Source organism: Mobula hypostoma, chromosome 2 (genome assembly GCF_963921235.1).
Source record: "Mobula hypostoma chromosome 2, sMobHyp1.1, whole genome shotgun sequence".
NCBI lineage: Eukaryota > Metazoa > Chordata > Chondrichthyes > Myliobatiformes > Myliobatidae > Mobula > Mobula hypostoma.
This window is the reverse complement of record NC_086098.1, coordinates 85,439,253-85,456,465: the sequence shown is the minus strand read 5'-3', so window position 1 is coordinate 85,456,465 and position 17,213 is coordinate 85,439,253. Positions and strand designations below refer to the sequence as shown.

Below are 17,213 nucleotides of genomic sequence, written 5' to 3'. Positions count from 1 at the left end.
GACAGGGAGATTGTGGATTGCCACAACACAACTCAGAGACATCATGTGTATTTACAGTACGGGACAGGAGGATTGTGGATTAACACAACACAGCACAGAGGGATTGTGGATTTACACAACACAGGGCAGGAGAATTGTGGATTCCCACAATACAGGTCAGAGATTTGTGGATTCACACAACCCAGGACAGAGGGACTGATGATTCACACAACACAGAATAGAGGTATTGTTGATTCACACAACACAGGACAGAGGGATTGTGGATTGACACAACACAAGACAGGGGGATTGTGGATTCAGACAACACAGGACAGAGGGATTATGGATTCACACAACACAGGACAGGGGGATTGTGGATTCACACAACACAGGACAGTGGGATTGTGGGTTCCCACAACATGGAACAAGGGGATTGTGGATTAACACAACACAGGTGTGGGGGCCATATGGATTTACAATACGGAACAGGAGGATTATGGATTCACACAACACAGGGCAGGGATTTTGGATTCCACACAACATGAGAGTGAGATTGTGGATTTATGGAACGCAGGACAGGCATATATTAGATTCACAGAATACAGGACAGGGGATTGTGTATTTGCAAAACACAAGACAGAGGTTGAACATTCACACAGCACAGGATGGGGCATTGATTATTCACACAACACAGGACAGGAGATTTGTGGATTCAGATAAAACAGGACAGAGGGATTGTGGATTCACACAACACAGGATAGGGGGATTGTGGATTGACAAAACACAGGACAGGGGGTTGTGGATTCCCACAATACAGGACAGGCAGTTGGTGTATTTACATGACACAGAACAGAGGGAATTCTGATTCCCACAAAACAGGACAGTGGGATTGTGGGTTCAGACTACACAGGACAGGGAGGATTGTGGATTCACACAACACAGGACAGAGGGATTGTGGATTTCCACAACATGGAACAAGGGGATTGTGGATTAACACAACACAGGACCGTGCGATTGTTGATTCACACAACACAGGACAGTGGGATTGTGGATTCACACAACACAGGAGAGTGAGATTGTGGATTCACACAACAGTGGGATTGTGGATTCACACTACACAGGACAGTGGGATTGTGGATTCACACAACACAGGACAGGGGGATTGTGGATTCACACAACACAGGACAGTGGGATTGTGGATTCACACAACACAGGACAGTGGGATTGTGGATTCACACAACACAGGACAGTGGGATTGTGGATTCACACAACACAGGACAGAGGGATTGTGGATTAACACAACACAGGACATTGCGATTGTTGATTCACACAACACAGGACAGTGGGATTGTGGATTCACACAACACAGGGGAGTGAGATTGTGGATTCACACAACACAGGATAGTGGGATTGTGGATTCACACAACACAGGACAGTGTGATTGTGGATTCATCACAACACAGGACAGAGGGATTGTGGATTAACACAACACAGGACAGTGCGATTGTTGATTCACACAACACAGGACAGTGGGATTGTGGATTCACACAACACAGGGGAGTGAGATTGTGGATTCACACAACACAGGATAGTGGGATTGTGGATTCACACTACACAGGACAGTGAGATTGTGGATTCACACAACACAGGACAGTGGGATTGTCGATTCACATTACACAGGACAGTGGGATTGTGGATTCACACTACACAGGACTGTGGGATTGTAGATTCACACAGCACAGGGCAGTGGGTTTGTGGATTCACACAACACAGGACAGGGGGATTGTGGATTCACACTACACAGGACAGTGCGATTGTGGATTCACACAGCACAGGACAGTGGGATTGTGGATTCACACAACACAGGACAGTGGGATTGTGGATTCACACAACACAGGACAGTGGGATTGTGGATTCACACTACACAGGACTGTGGGATTGTGGATTCACACAGCACAGAACAGGGGGGATTGTGGATTCACACAGCACAGAACAGGGGGGATTGTGGATTCACACAACACAGGACAGTGGGATTGTGGATTCACACAACACAGGACAGTGGGATTGTGGATTCACACAGCACAGGACAGGGGGATTGTGGATTCACACAACACAGGACAGGGGGATTGGGGATTCACACAACACAGGACAGTGGGATTGTGGATTCACACTACACAGGACAGGGGGATTGTGGATTCACACAACACAGGACAGAGGGATTGTGGATTTCCACAACATGGAATAAGGGGATTGTGGATTAACACAACACAGGACCGTGCGATTGTTGATTCACACAACACAGGACAGTGGGATTGTGGATTCACACAACACAGGAGAGTGAGATTGTGGATTCACACAACAGTGGGATTGTGGATTCACACTACACAGGACAGTGGGATTGTGGATTCACACAACACAGGACAGTGGTATTGTGGATTCACACTACACAGGACAGAGGGATTGTGGATTCCCACAACATGGAACAAGGGGATTGTGGATTAACACAACACAGTACAATGCGATTGTGGATTCATCACAACACAGGACAGAGGGATTGTGGATTCCCACAACATGGAACAAGGGGATTGTGGATTAACACAACACAGTACAGTGCGATTGTGGATTCATCACAACACAGGACAGAGGGATTGTGGATTAACACAACACAGGACAGTGCGATTGTTGATTCACACAACACAGGACAGTGGGATTGTGGATTCACACAACACAGGGGAGTGAGATTGTGGATTCACACAACACGGGATAGTGGGATTGTGGATTCACACTACACAGGACAGTGAGATTGTGGATTCACACAACACAGGACAGTGGGATTGTGGATTCACACTACACAGGACAGTGGGATTGTGGATTCACACTACACAGGACTGTGGGATTGTGGATTCACAGTACACAGGACAGTGGGATTGTGGATTCACACTACACAGGACTGTGGGATTGTGGATTCACACAATGCAGGAAGAGGGATTGTGGATTCAGACAACGCAGGACAGGGCGATTGTGGGTTCTCACAACACAGGACAGTGGGATTGTGGATTCACACAGCACAGGACAGGGGGATTGTGGATTCACACAACACAGGACAGGGGGATTGGGGATTCACACAACACAGGACAGTGGGATTGTGGATTCACACTACACAGGACAGGGGGATTGTGGATTCACACAACACAGGACAGTGGGATTGTGGATTCACACAACACAGGATAGTGGGATTGTGGATTCACACAGCACAGGACAGGGGGATTGTGGATTCACACAACACAGGACAGGGGGATTGTGGATTCACACAACACAGGACAGTGGGATTGTGGATTCACACAACACAGGACAGAGGGATTGTGGATTCACACAACACAGGACAGAGGGATTGTGGATTAACACAACACAGGACATTGCGATTGTTGATTCACACAACACAGGACAGTGGGATTGTGGATTCACACAACACAGGGGAGTGAGATTGTGGATTCACACAACACAGGATAGTGGGATTGTGGATTCACACAACACAGGACAGAGGGATTGTGGATTCACACAACACAGGACAGAGGGATTGTGGATTAACACAACACAGGACAGTGCGATTGTTGATTCACACAACACAGGACAGTGGGATTGTGGATTCACACAACACAGGGGAGTGAGATTGTGGATTCACACAACACAGGATAGTGGGATTGTGGATTCACACTACACAGGACAGTGAGATTGTGGATTCACACAACACAGGACAGTGGGATTGTCGATTCACACTACACAGGACAGTGGGATTGTGGATTCACACTACACAGGACTGTGGGATTGTAGATTCACACAGCACAGGGCAGTGGGATTGTGGATTCACACAACACAGGACAGGGGGATTGTGGATTCACACTACACAGGACAGTGCGATTGTGGATTCACACAGCACAGGACTGTGGGATTGTGGATTCACACAGCACAGAACAGGGGGATTGTGGATTCACACAACACAGGACAGTGGGATTGTGGATTCACACAACACAGGACAGTGGGATTGTGGATTCACACAACACAGGACAGTGGGATTGTGGATTCACACTACACAGGACTGTGGGATTGTGGATTCTCACAATGCAGGAAGAGGGATTGTGGATTCAGACAACACAGGACAGGGCGATTGTGGGTTCTCACAACACAGGACAGTGGGATTGTGGATTCACACAGTACAGGACAGTGGGATTGTGGATTCACACAACACAGGACAGTGGGATTGTGGATTCACACAGCACAGGACAGGGGGATTGTGGATTCACACAACACAGGACAGGGGGATTGGGGATTCACACAACACAGGACAGTGGGATTGTGGATTCACACTACACAGGACAGGGGGATTGTGGATTCACACAACACAGGACAGTGGGATTGTGGATTCACACAACACAGGACAGTGGGATTGTGGATTCACACAGCACAGGACAGGGGGATTGTGGATTCACACAACACAGGACAGGGGGATTGGGGATTCACACAACACAGGACAGTGGGATTGTGGATTCACACTACACAGGACAGGGGGATTGTGGATTCACACAACACAGGACAGTGGGATTGTGGATTCACACAACACAGGACAGTGGGATTGTGGATTCACACAGCACAGGACAGGGGGATTGTGGATTCACACAACACAGGACAGGGGGATTGGGGATTCACACAACACAGGACAGTGGGATTGTGGATTCACACTACACAGGACAGGGGGATTGTGGATTCACACAACACAGGACAGTGGGATTGTGGATTCACACAACACAGGACAGAGGGATTGTGGATTCACACAACACAGGACAGAGGGATTGTGGATTCACACAACACAGGACAGAGGGATTGTGGATTCACACTACACAGGACAGAGGGAGTGTGGTTTCACACAATATAGGACAGGGGGATTGTGGATTCACACAACACAGGATAGTGGGATTGTAGATTCACACATGTATTGTAGATTTGAAGCAGACGGAACAAGTGGAGTGTGGATTCACACCACAGGGCCGGTATGGAGTTTCCACACAGGACAGTGGGATTGTGGATTCACACATGTATTGTAGATTTGAAGCAGACGGAACAAGTGGAGTGTGGATTCACACCACAGGGCCGGTATGGAGTTTCCACACAGGACAGTGGGATTGTGGATTCACACATGTATTGTAGATTTGAAGCAGACGGAACAACTGGAGTGTGGATTCACACCACAGGGCCGGTATGGAGTTTCCACACAGGACACAGATGAGTTGAACTGGCATTGGTGGCAGTTCAGCTCTTTGAGCTGTTTGAGGGGTTGGCTGAAGCAGGAAGGGTAGGTGGGTTGATGAGCTTCTGTGTCTGTTGTGCACTCCTGAAATTGAGACCCCCATCGAAATTGTGAGACAATGAACAAAACCAGTCCCCCATTGTCATCGTGAGGAGTGAATGAACCGAGACCCCCATCGTCATTGTGAGGAGTGAATGAACCAAGACCCCCATCGTCGTTCTGAGGGGCGAATGAACCGAGACCCCCGTCGTCGTCATGAGGGGTGAATGAACCGAGATCCCCGTCATCATTGTGAGGAGTGAATGAACCTAGACCCCCATCGTCATTGTGAGGAGTCAATGAACCGAGACCCCCATCGTCATTGTGAGGAGTGAATGAACCGAGACCCCCATCGTCATCGTGAGGAGTGAATAAACCGAGACCCCCATCGTCGTTCTGAGGGGCGAATGAACCGAGACCCCCGTCGTCGTCATGAGGGGTGAATGAACCGAGATCCCCGTCATCATTGTGAGGAGTGAATGAACCTAGACCCCCATCGTCATTGTGAGGAGTGAATGAACCGAGACCCCCATCGTCATCGTGAGGAGTGAATAAACCGAGACCCCCATCGTCGTTCTGAGGGGCGAATGAACCGAGACCCCCGTCGTCATCGTGAGGGGTGAATGAACCAAGACCCCCATCGTCATTGTGAGGAGTGAATGAACCGAGACCCCCCATCGTCGTTCTGAGGGGAGAATGAACCGAGACCCCCGTCGTCATCGTGAGGGGTGAATGAACCGAGACCCCCGTCGTCGTCATGAGGGGTGAATGAACCGAGACCCCCATCGCTATTGTGAGGAGTGAATGAACCTAGACCCCCATTGTCATTGTGAGGAGTGAATGAACCGAGACCCCCGTCGTCGTTCTGAGGGGCGAATGAACCGAGACCCCCGTCGTCATCGTGAGGAGTGAATGAACCTAGACCCCCATCGTCATTGTGAGGAGTGAATGAACCGAGACCCCCATCGTCATCGTGAGGAGTGAATAAACCGAGACCCCCATCGTCGTTCTGAGGGGCGAATGAACCGAGACCCCCGTCGTCGTCATGAGGGGTGAATGAACCGAGATCCCCGTCATCATTGTGAGGAGTGAATGAACCTAGACCCCCATCGTCATTGTGAGGAGTCAATGAACCGAGACCCCCATCGTCATTGTGAGGAGTGAATGAACCGAGACCCCCATCGTCATCGTGAGGAGTGAATAAACCGAGACCCCCATCGTCGTTCTGAGGGGCGAATGAACCGAGACCCCCGTCGTCATCGTGAGGGGTGAATGAACCAAGACCCCCATCGTCATTGTGAGGAGTGAATGAACCGAGACCCCCCATCGTCGTTCTGAGGGGAGAATGAACCGAGACCCCCGTCGTCATCGTGAGGGGTGAATGAACCGAGACCCCCGTCGTCGTCATGAGGGGTGAATGAACCGAGACCCCCATCGCTATTGTGAGGAGTGAATGAACCTAGACCCCCATTGTCATTGTGAGGAGTGAATGAACCGAGACCCCCGTCGTCGTTCTGAGGGGCGAATGAACCGAGACCCCCGTCGTCATCGTGAGGAGTGAATGAACCTAGACCCCCATCGTCATTGTGAGGAGTGAATGAACCGAGACCCCCATCGTCATTGTGAGGAGTGAATGAACCGAGACCCCCATCGTCATCGTGAGGAGTGAATAAACCGAGACCCCCATCGTCGTTCTGAGGGGCGAATGAACCGAGACCCCCGTCGTCATCGTGAGGGGTGAATGAACCGAGACCCCCATCGTCATTGTGAGGAGTGAATGAACCGAGACCCCCCATTGTCGTTCTGAGGGGCGAATGAACCGAGACCCCTGTCGTCATCGTGAGGGGTGAATGAACCGAGACCCCCGTTGTCGTCATGAGGGGTGAATGAACCGAGACCCCCATCGCTATTGTGAGGAGTGAATGAACCTAGACCCCCATTGTCATTGTGAGGAGTGAATGAACCGAGACCCCCGTCGTCGTTCTGAGGGGCGAATGAACCGAGACCCCCGTCGTCATCGTGAGGGGTGAATGAACCGAGACCCCCGTCGTCATCGTGAGGAGTGAATGAACCGAGATCCCCATCGTCATTGTGAGGAGTGAATGAACCGAGACCCCCGTCGTCATCGTGAGGAGTGAATGAACCGAGACCCCCATCGTCATCGTGAGGGGTGAATGAACCTAGACCCCCGTCGTCATCGTGAGGGGTGAATGAACCGAGACCCCCGTCGTCATTGTGAGGAGTGAATGAACCGAGACCCCCATCGCTATTGTGAGGAGTGAATGAACCGAGATCCCCATCGTCATTGTGAGGGGTGAATGAACCGAGACCCCCGTCGTCGTGGTGAGGGGTGAATGAACCGACACCCCCTGTCGTCGTCGTGAGGAGTGAGTGAACCGAGACCCCCGTCGTCATCGTGAGGGGTGAATGAACCGAGACCCCCATCGTCATCGTGAGGAGTGAATGAACCTAGACCCCATTGTCATCGTGAGGGGTGAATGAACCAAGATCCCCATCGTCATTGTGAGGGGCGAATGAACCGAGATCCCCATCGTCATCATGAGGGGTGAGTGATCATATTGTTCACACTCTTGGATGTCCACTCAACGACCTGTGATCTTTATCTATTCGTAGATTTGCAAGACCCAGGCAGACTTGAAACGTGTTTCCTGACTGTTGGTGGTTTCAGCTCCCACCTGAGCGGACCCAACCCATGGTACGTTTGCCCCCGACCCCCCATTGTCTCCATACCAGTCCCCTTGACACCCCCCACTGTCTCCACGCCAGTCCCCATGAACCCACCACTGTCTCCACACGTCCCCATGACCCCCCCCACTGTCTCCACATGTCCCCTTGACACCCCCCACTGTCTCCACGCCAGTCTCCATGACCACCCCACTGTCTCCACACCAGTCCCCATGACCCCCCCCACTGTCTCCACACGTCTCCATGACCCCCCCACTGTCTCCACATGTCCCCTTGATACCCCCCACTGTCTCCACACGTCTCCATGACCACCCCACTGTCTCCACACCAGTTCCCATGACACCCTCACTGTCTCAGCACGTCCCCATGACCCCCCACTGTCTCAGCACCAGTCCCCATGACACCCTCACTGTCTCAGCATCAGTCCCCATGACCCCCCACTGTCTCCGCACCAGTCCCCATGACCCCACCACTCTCCACACCAGTCCCCTTGACACCCCCCACTGTCTCCACAGCAGTCCCCATGACCCCCCCTACTGTCTCCACACCAGTCTCCATGACCCCCCCAGTGTCTCAGCACCAGTCCCCATGACCCCCCACTGTCTCCACACCAGTCCCCATGACACCCTCACTGTCTCCACACCAGTCTCCATGACCCCCCCAGTGTCTCAGCACCAGTCCCCATGACCCCCCACTGTCTCCACACCAGACCCCATGACACCCTCACTGTCTCAGCACCAGTCTCCATGACTCCCCCCCACTGTCTCCACACCAGTCCCCATGACCCCCCCACCACTGTCTCAGCACCAGTCCCCATGACCCCCTCCCCCCCCCGCACTGTCTCAGCACCAGTCCCCGTGCTGCCCGTCTGCTCAGGGCTGTAGGTTTCCTGGGCATTGCCACTCCTCGGCCTCCCTGATCTCCGCAGGGTCTGACTCCATCTCTGATCTCCGCGGGGTCTGACTCCATCCCTGATCCCAGCAGGGTCTGACTCCATCCCTGATCCCTGCAGGGTCTGACTCCATCCCTGATCCCAGCAGGCTCTGACTCCATCCCTGATCCCAGCAGGGTCTGACTCCATCCCTGATCTCCGCAGGGTCTGACTCCATCCCTGATCCTAGCAGGGTCTGACTCCATCCCTGATCTCCGCAGGCTCTGACTCCATCCCTGATCCCAGCAGGCTCTGACTCCATCCCTGATCCCAGCAGGGTCTGACTCCATCCCTGATCTCCGCAGGGTCTGACTCCATCCCTGATCCCAGCAGGCTCTGACTCCATCCCTGATCCCAGCAGGGTCTGACTCCATCCCTGATCTCCGCAGGGTCTGACTCCATCCCTGATCCTAGCAGGGTCTGACTCCATCCCTGATCTCCGCAGGGTCTGACTCCATCCCTGATCCTAGCAGGGTCTGACTCCATCCCTGATCTCCGCAGGGTCTGACTCCATCCCTGATCCCAGCAGGGTCTGACTCCATCCCTGATCTCTGCAGGGTCTGACTTCATCCCTGATCCCAGCAGGGTCTGACTCCATCCTTGATCTCAGCAGGGTCTGACTCCATCCCTGATCCCAGCAGGGTCTAACTCCATCCCTGATCCCAGTAGGCTCTGACTCCATCCTTGATCCCAGCAGGCTCTGACTCCATCCCTGATCTCCGCAGGGTCTGACTCCATCCCTGATCCCAGCAGGGTCTGACTCCATCCCTGATCCCAGTAGGCTCTGACTCCATCCCTGCCCCATCGTTGAGTCAGAGCCCAGAAACAGGCCTTTCAGCCCAACCACACCATGCTGACCATTTGCCAGCATTTGGCCTGTGTCCCTCCAAACCTTTCCTAACCACATACCTGTCCCAATGTCGTTCACAGGTTTTTATCAGAGCTGCCTCAACCACTTCCTTGGGCTGCTCATCCCATATTCAGACCACTCCCTGGGTGAAGAAGTTGTCACTTAGGTCCTCTTTAAACATTTATCCTATCCCCTTCAACCTCTGCCCTCTACTCTCACCACCCTTTGCCAGGTGACATTTATCTCTCTCTCTCTGTAGATGCCGCATGACTTGCTGAGTATCTCTAACATTTTACATGCGACCATCTGCCACAGAAGGTGGGATTTCCCGGTGACCTCCCATTTCAGTTCACCTTCCCATTCCTATTCTGACATGTCAGTCCATGTCCTCCTCGACTGCCCCGATGAGGCCACTCGGGTTGTTGGAGTAACACCTCCTATTCCATCTGGATACCCTCCAACCTGATGGCAAGAGCATGGATTTCTCTACCTTCCAGTAATCTTCCCCCTCTCCCTTCTCTTTTTCCCCATTGCCATTCTGGTACTCAGAGCTCTGACACCTTTTCTTCTCCTAACCTGCCCATCACCTCCCTCTTGTTCTCCTCCTCCTAATCTTTCCCCCATAGCCCAAGGTCTTCTCCTATCAGATCCCTTCTTCTTCAGCCCTTTACCTTTTCTACCTATCACCTCCCAGCTTCTTACTTCATCCCTCCCCCTTTCTCAGCTGGTCTCACCTATCATCTGCCAGCTCGTACTCCTTCCCCTCTTATCACCTTGATATTCTCTCTTCTCCCCCTTCTTTTCCAGCCCCAAAGAAAGGTCTCGGCCCAAAACATCCACTGTTTATTCATCTCCACAGATGCTGGCTGACCTGACAAGTTCCTCCAGCAGTTTGTGAGGGTTGGGTCTCAGTGGTTGCAGGTTCGGGATGTGATCAGGCTGGAGGGGGTGCACACACGCACACACCACACACACTATCTCTCTCTTGGTGAGCATCTGGAAGTTTATATTTCACAACCCAAACAGACTTCAGTGGAAGACAATCTCTGCCACTTCTATCTCCCAGACACCTGAAAAGTCAAGTCAGTATCTAAACCTGTAAATATTTATACACTCGGTGGCCACTTGATTAGTTACCTCCTGTATCTAAAAAAAGTGCCCACTAAATGTACTGTGTGTTCCTCGTCCTCTGCTGCCATCATCCATCTACTTCAAGTTTCAACGTACTGTGCATTCGGAGATGCTGTTCTGCACACCACTGTTGTATGCATGGTTATTTGAGTTACCATCACCTTCCTGTCAGCTTGAACCAGTCTGGCCACTCTCCTCTGACCTCTGTCATTAACAAGACATTTTCACCCACAGAACTGCCACTCACTGGATGTTTTTAGTTTTTTGCATCATTCTCTGTAAACTCTAGAGAATGATGTGCATGAAAATCCCAGGAGAATAGCAGTTTCTGAAATACTCAAACCACCCTATCTGGAACCAACAACTATTCCACAGTCAAAATCACTTTATCACATTTCTTCTCCATTCTGATGTTTGATCTGAGCGACAACTGAACCTCTTGACCATGTCTGCATGCTTTTAGTTGCTGTCTAACAAAGTGCCCACTGTGTGTATGTTGCCTCGGGCTGTGTCCACCACCCCTGTAAGCTCCAACAGGTTTCAGTCACTGGCTCCCAACAGCTTACTTTTAAAACTCTGTTCAAATCCTTTCAGGACTTGGCTCACCCCTTTCCCTGATCTCCTCCCCCACCCCAGGATCTCTGCCCTCCTCCTGTCCTGGCTCCTGACACTAGCCCAGATTCCATGGCTCCACCACTGCACTGTGTCCTTGAGCTCTGGAAGTCCCTTTGCAAACCTCTGCACTTCCCTTGCTTCTCCTTCAGAGCAACACAGTCCACCCTCCTCTGGAGACTCATTAATGCTGCCTCTTGGCCTCAGCTTTTGGGTATCTGCTCCAAAATCAATGGTGCTCCATCAAAGTTATGAGAGCTTTTACTACATTCAGAATGCTACGTAACTGCATTTTATAAAGATAACGTGAACGAGCAACAGCTGGTTCCTCCTTCTCCAGACAGCTGTCTGAACGGAACAGTTTTAGCATCACTCACTGGGGCATACAATCCAGTATCACGGTGCCCTCTCATAACATCCTGGTGAAGGTGTTGCACGTGCCAATGTTGCTGCCACTTAGAACATAGAACACTGCAGTAAAGTACAGGCCCTTGGACCCATGATGTGTGCTAGCTTTATAATCATCCTCTGCTATTTGTCTGGGGTGACATGGTAGCGTAGTGGTTAGAGTAACACTATTACAGCCAGTGACCCCGGGTTCGATTCATGCTGCTGTTAGTAATAAGTTTATATGTTCTCCTTGTGACTTGCATGGGTTTCCTCCGGGTACTCCGGTTTCCTCCCACACGCCGAAGACGTATGGATTAGTGGGCTAATCTGTCACATGGGAGTAACTGTGCGCACGGACTCATTGAACTGGAAGGGCCTGTAACTGTGATGCATCTCTAAAAGTCTACATAAATACTCTAAGATCAATCTAACCCCTCCACTTTTCTACCATCCAGGTGCGTATCTAAGAGTTTCTTAAATGCCTTGAATGTAACTGCCTCTACCATCACCCCTTGGCAGGACATACCACGCACTCACTACTCTCTGCATAAAAAAATTACCTCTGATACCGTCCAATCGCCTTAAAATGATGCCTCCTCAAATTAGGCATTTCCAGCCCGGGAAATACAATCTCTGGCTGTCCACTTGATTTCCATGACAATATATGTTCATCTCACAGTGGTGTGCAATATTACTGTAGCAGACACTTGCCACAGTGCCTTTGTTGACAGATTTGCAGATGACACGGAGGTTGGTGAGTGCAGAAGTTTGTTGTACTGTAGGTTACAATGGGGCATTGAGAGAGTGTGGAGCTGGGCTGAGAAGTGAGAGATGATTCACTTGGGAAAGTTGAACTTAAAGATGGAGTACAGGGTTAATGGCAGCATAGAGGAACAGAGGGATCTTAGGGGTTCACATCCATAATCCTTTAAAGTTGCCGTGCAAATTGATAGGGTGGTTAAGAAGGTGTCTGGTGTGCCTTCTTTCACTTCTCAAGGAATTGAGTTCAAGAGTTACAAGGTAATGTTGCAGTTCTATGAAACTCTGGTTAGACCTCACTTCCTGTGTTCAGTTCTGGTTACCTCGTTATAGGGTGTGGAAATTTTAGAGAGGGTGCAAAGGAGATTTACAGGATGCTGCCTGAATTAGAGACCATGTCTTATGAGGAATGGTTGAGCAGGCTAAGGATTTCTTCTTTGGAGCAATGGGGGATGAGAAACAACTTGACAGAAGTATATGAGTGACATAGAGTGAACAACCAGCAACTTTTTCCCGGGGGAGGGGGGTGTTGGGAGTAGTTTTTTTTCACACAGAGAGTGGTAAGTGTCTGGAATGCACTGCTGAGGGTGGTGGTAGAAGGAGATACATTAGGGGCATTTACGAGATTCTTAGATAGACACACGGATGGAAGAATAATGAAGGGTTATGTGCTGTGTAGGTGGGAAGTGTTAGGTTGATCGTGGAGTGGTTTTTATAGGTCAGCACAACATCGTGGGCAAAGGATCTGAACGGTGTCGTATTGTTCTATGTTCTGTCATAAATGTCTTGTCATAAACTTGTTTTTTAGTACTGCTGTTATAATTGTTGATTATAACAGTGTATCTCATACATATTAATATCATTGCTACAATGTGTTTGTCATACACTGTATATGTAACATCAAGTGTGGTGCACCTGTTAAATTCGTTGATTAGTTAGCACAGACGAGATGGGCTGAAGGTCCTGATTCCGTGCTGTGCTCTACATATCAATATCACTGATAGATATATTAGAATCATAGTCACACTGGTTATCACTCTGACTGATTGACATGGTCACAGCATTAGGCATTTTTACCAGAATATTCCCGGCAAACGCAGTATTACCAGACTGTTTCACATCTTAGTAGCAGATTGTCAGACTCTCTGATGTATCATAGTATCAGTGTGTTGCATATTTGCCTCAGAGTATTCTGTATATCAATCTGTTTCCAACACATTTACATGTGATCGATTTTATGTTAATAGCGACATACTTAAAGATCAATGTTTAATAGCATTGTATCAAAATGTTAATGAATTGTCACAACTTTATATCACCGATCAACTTGTTTTCTCATTGCCATATGTAAAAAAAATCACAGGTTAATGCTTTGCATGAGAACTCTATTTTTCATGTTAATCTTATCATAGTTGCACAGATTAACAGTAATACATATTAATTAGTACTACATGTTAAAACGTTGTAACATAATAACATTAAATCCGGGAGCATCACTATAATAATGTGATTGCTGGGATTATTGGAACTGTTCATCTGCAAATTAATGCTTTGAGTTATCGCAGTATCGGTGCGTGAAACACAGAATGAAATGCCTTATTAAACGCGATCGCCGTGATATTACCATAATAATGGCATTCTTGCAGAGCTGGACTCAAGAGTTGGACTGAAACTGCTCCTAACTCGAAAGAACATTCGCTCATCACCCCTAACGCTATTGTTTATCTGTGACCTCAGACATAAACGCTGATGAACCCTCAGCCACCCCCTCGGCTGCTTCACGCTATCCTCAACACCATTGTAATTCTGGCTACAAACCTTTCACCTCAGTGAGGGTCAGCACCGGACTGTTGCAGGCGGTGAGGGGGGCGACCCTGGCCGAATGTTTCTTCATCCTGATCCCGGCTCAAGGGCAGAATCCGAGCGAGTGCAGCCCGCATACCACTGACCGGCCGAGGAGAGAGACGGGAGGAGATGCAGTCTACAGCCTTTCGCAGTCACCCTCTTCGGCGTGTCTCCGTGTGTGTGTGTTTGTGTGTCCCGGTAGATCACCGACACACTGACAAACACATGCACACACTGAGTGTTTGCTGTAATCAAAAGGCGTCACATAACTGGTGCCTTCTTTGGGAAGATGCAGCGCCCGGCAGCGGGGGGGAATGGTTCGTCCGCTTGGTGCAATGCTGCTAGCCCTTATCATTTCCTCCGCCTCCTTCCCTCCCTCCACTGAAGTCCTGCTCACACCAGGTATTCCGGCACTGAAGCCCGGCCTCGGCCCCCGCCCCCTTCCCTGCGGCTACCCATTCCTGGGAAAAACACAGCGGAGCCAGCCCATCAGCGGCAGGGAGAGTGCTTTTCCCGCCCCCTTCCCTCAAACTGGGCAGTTCTCGTCCCGGGGTCGGGAAAACAGGCGCCGTAAACACAGCACAATCCCAAATCAATCCGGGGAGAACTTTTCCCCGCGGGCCGGTTACTGGGAGAATGTTTATTTACGACAGAGAGACACGGTGGAGTCCCAGAGTAATACAGGCTGTTCGGCCCAGCTCGCCCGGGCTGACCAAGATGCCTCCCTGAGCTAGTCCCATTTGCCTGCGTTTGACCCAAATCCCTCTAAACCTTTCCTATCCGCGTAGGTGTCTAAATATATGAGGAGGAATTTCTTCAGCCAGAGTGGGCGAATCTGTGTAAGTCATTGCCACAAAGGCCAGGTGACTGGGTATATTTAAAGTGAAGGTTGATGGGTTCTTGATTAGTAAGCAGAAGGCTGGGGAATGGGGTTGAGAGGGAAAATAAATCAGCCATGGTGGAACTGGTGGAGCCAAGTGGCATAATTCTGCTCCCATGTTGTAAGTGTAGCTGCCTCAACCACTTCCTCTGGCAGCTCATTGCATATACATACTGATCACCCTCTTCCCCCCCCCCCCCCCGTCACCTCTAACTTTTAGATCTTTCCCCTCTCACCATAAACTTCTAGGTTTTAGTTCCCTTTCCTTGGGAAAAAGACTGTACTTACCCTGTCTATGTCTCTCTTAATTTCATACAACTATATAAGCTCAACCCTACATTTCAAGGAATGAAGTCCTATCTTGTCCAGCCTTACCATATAATCCAATCTCTCAAGTCCCAGTAAAACTCTTGTAAATCTTCTTTGCACTCTTTCCGGCTTAAAGATGTCTTTCCCAAAATAGGGAGACCAAGAATGTACACAATGCCTCACCAAATGTTTTGAAGAACTGCAAGGTGATGTCCCCACTCTTATACTCAGTGCCCTGTCTGATGGACAGCATGCTAAACACTTTCTTCACTGCCCACGACTTCCAGAGAACTTGTACTCCATGGCCGTTCTTTGTGAGGGGTAGATCGTGCCTCTGGAGCATGACTGAATTTTTTGAGGATGTGACAAAGCACAGTGATGAAGGCAGAGCAGTGGATGTGGTGTGTATGGATTTTGCTAAGGCATTTGACTTTGTTTCCCCATGGTAGACTCATTCAGAAAGTCAGGAGGCATAGGACTCTGGGAAACCTGGCTGTGTGAATTCAGAATCAGCTTGTCCACAGAAGGCAAAGTTCGAGTCAGCCAGGTGTGATACTTCTTTGTTTGACAACTGTAGCGGCCAGCTGAACGAACCAATACCACTGTTAGAGACCTAGCACGGGGAGTTATCCTGTATGACGTACCTTCAGATCCAAACAGCTGGTCCTGATCTTGTCGCACAAATCCTCTTCTGTCTGGAAAAACTTAAATGATTCTTCCGCTGATCCATAAGTTTCAATGCACTGTGTCATCAACTGTAAGCACAATATCTCCTGGCAGGAAATTGCATCTTATACACGATCATTTCTGAGAGCAGGGGTAATACTCCTTGACTCACTTTTTCCAAAACAAGTTTGACATGTGTTGGCCTTGCTTCCATCTACAACGCACATAAACATCCTCCATTTGCAACTCTCCTGATGGTAAGGATGGTGAGGTCTTCAGAAACAACAGACGGTTGGGTGTTAACACTTCCAAGTCATTGATTTTTTAGTAATTGGATTACCATTGGTAATAGTCTCTACTTCACAAAGAACTGTGAGAAGATTGTCAAGGTTCTGCACCTTCATGACGGAATTGAAAACTTTTCTTACCAACTTGATCAATCTCTCCCATGCTCCTCCATGATGTGAGCCAGCCAAGGGGTTTAGTCAGAGTTTGTCACATTATCAGAGCACAGTTCACGAACCTGTCCTCATCTTGCTACAATGCATCGAAGTGCATTAACAAAGGAACCTGTGTCTAAAGATGCTACTCTCTGGAGTTCACATCTGCTGGATTGCTTGAAGTATTCACATAATTCCATTGAGATACCTGTGAGACCTTAAGGATTTCTGAATCTCTATTAGCGAAAAATATTCGGAAGCTGGAAATTTCATTATTGATATATTTCAGCACAGAAGTACTATCAGTCCAAAAAACGGAGTCCTGAAGCTGCATGTGCCTCCACCATGTATCAATCTGGATTGCCATCACAGCA

At 49.6% G+C, this 17,213-nt stretch overlaps 1 protein-coding gene across 2 annotated transcripts in view; it reads right to left on the bottom strand.

The window, feature by feature from the left end:
• The window catches only part of LOC134358960 (solute carrier family 35 member F3-like), a 94,955-nt gene that overhangs the window by 29,751 nt on the left and 47,991 nt on the right, over positions 1-17,213 (bottom strand). Inside the window, exon 1 of one of the 2 annotated variants that reach the window (XM_063071688.1) lies at positions 14,518-14,743. The exons of the other annotated variant lie outside the window; for it this stretch is intronic. Coding sequence (XP_062927758.1) covers positions 14,518-14,593 — 76 coding nt within the window. The 5' untranslated portion in view covers positions 14,594-14,743. Of the gene's footprint in view, positions 1-14,517; positions 14,744-17,213 lie in introns of those variants that run through there. 2 annotated transcript variants of the gene reach the window in all.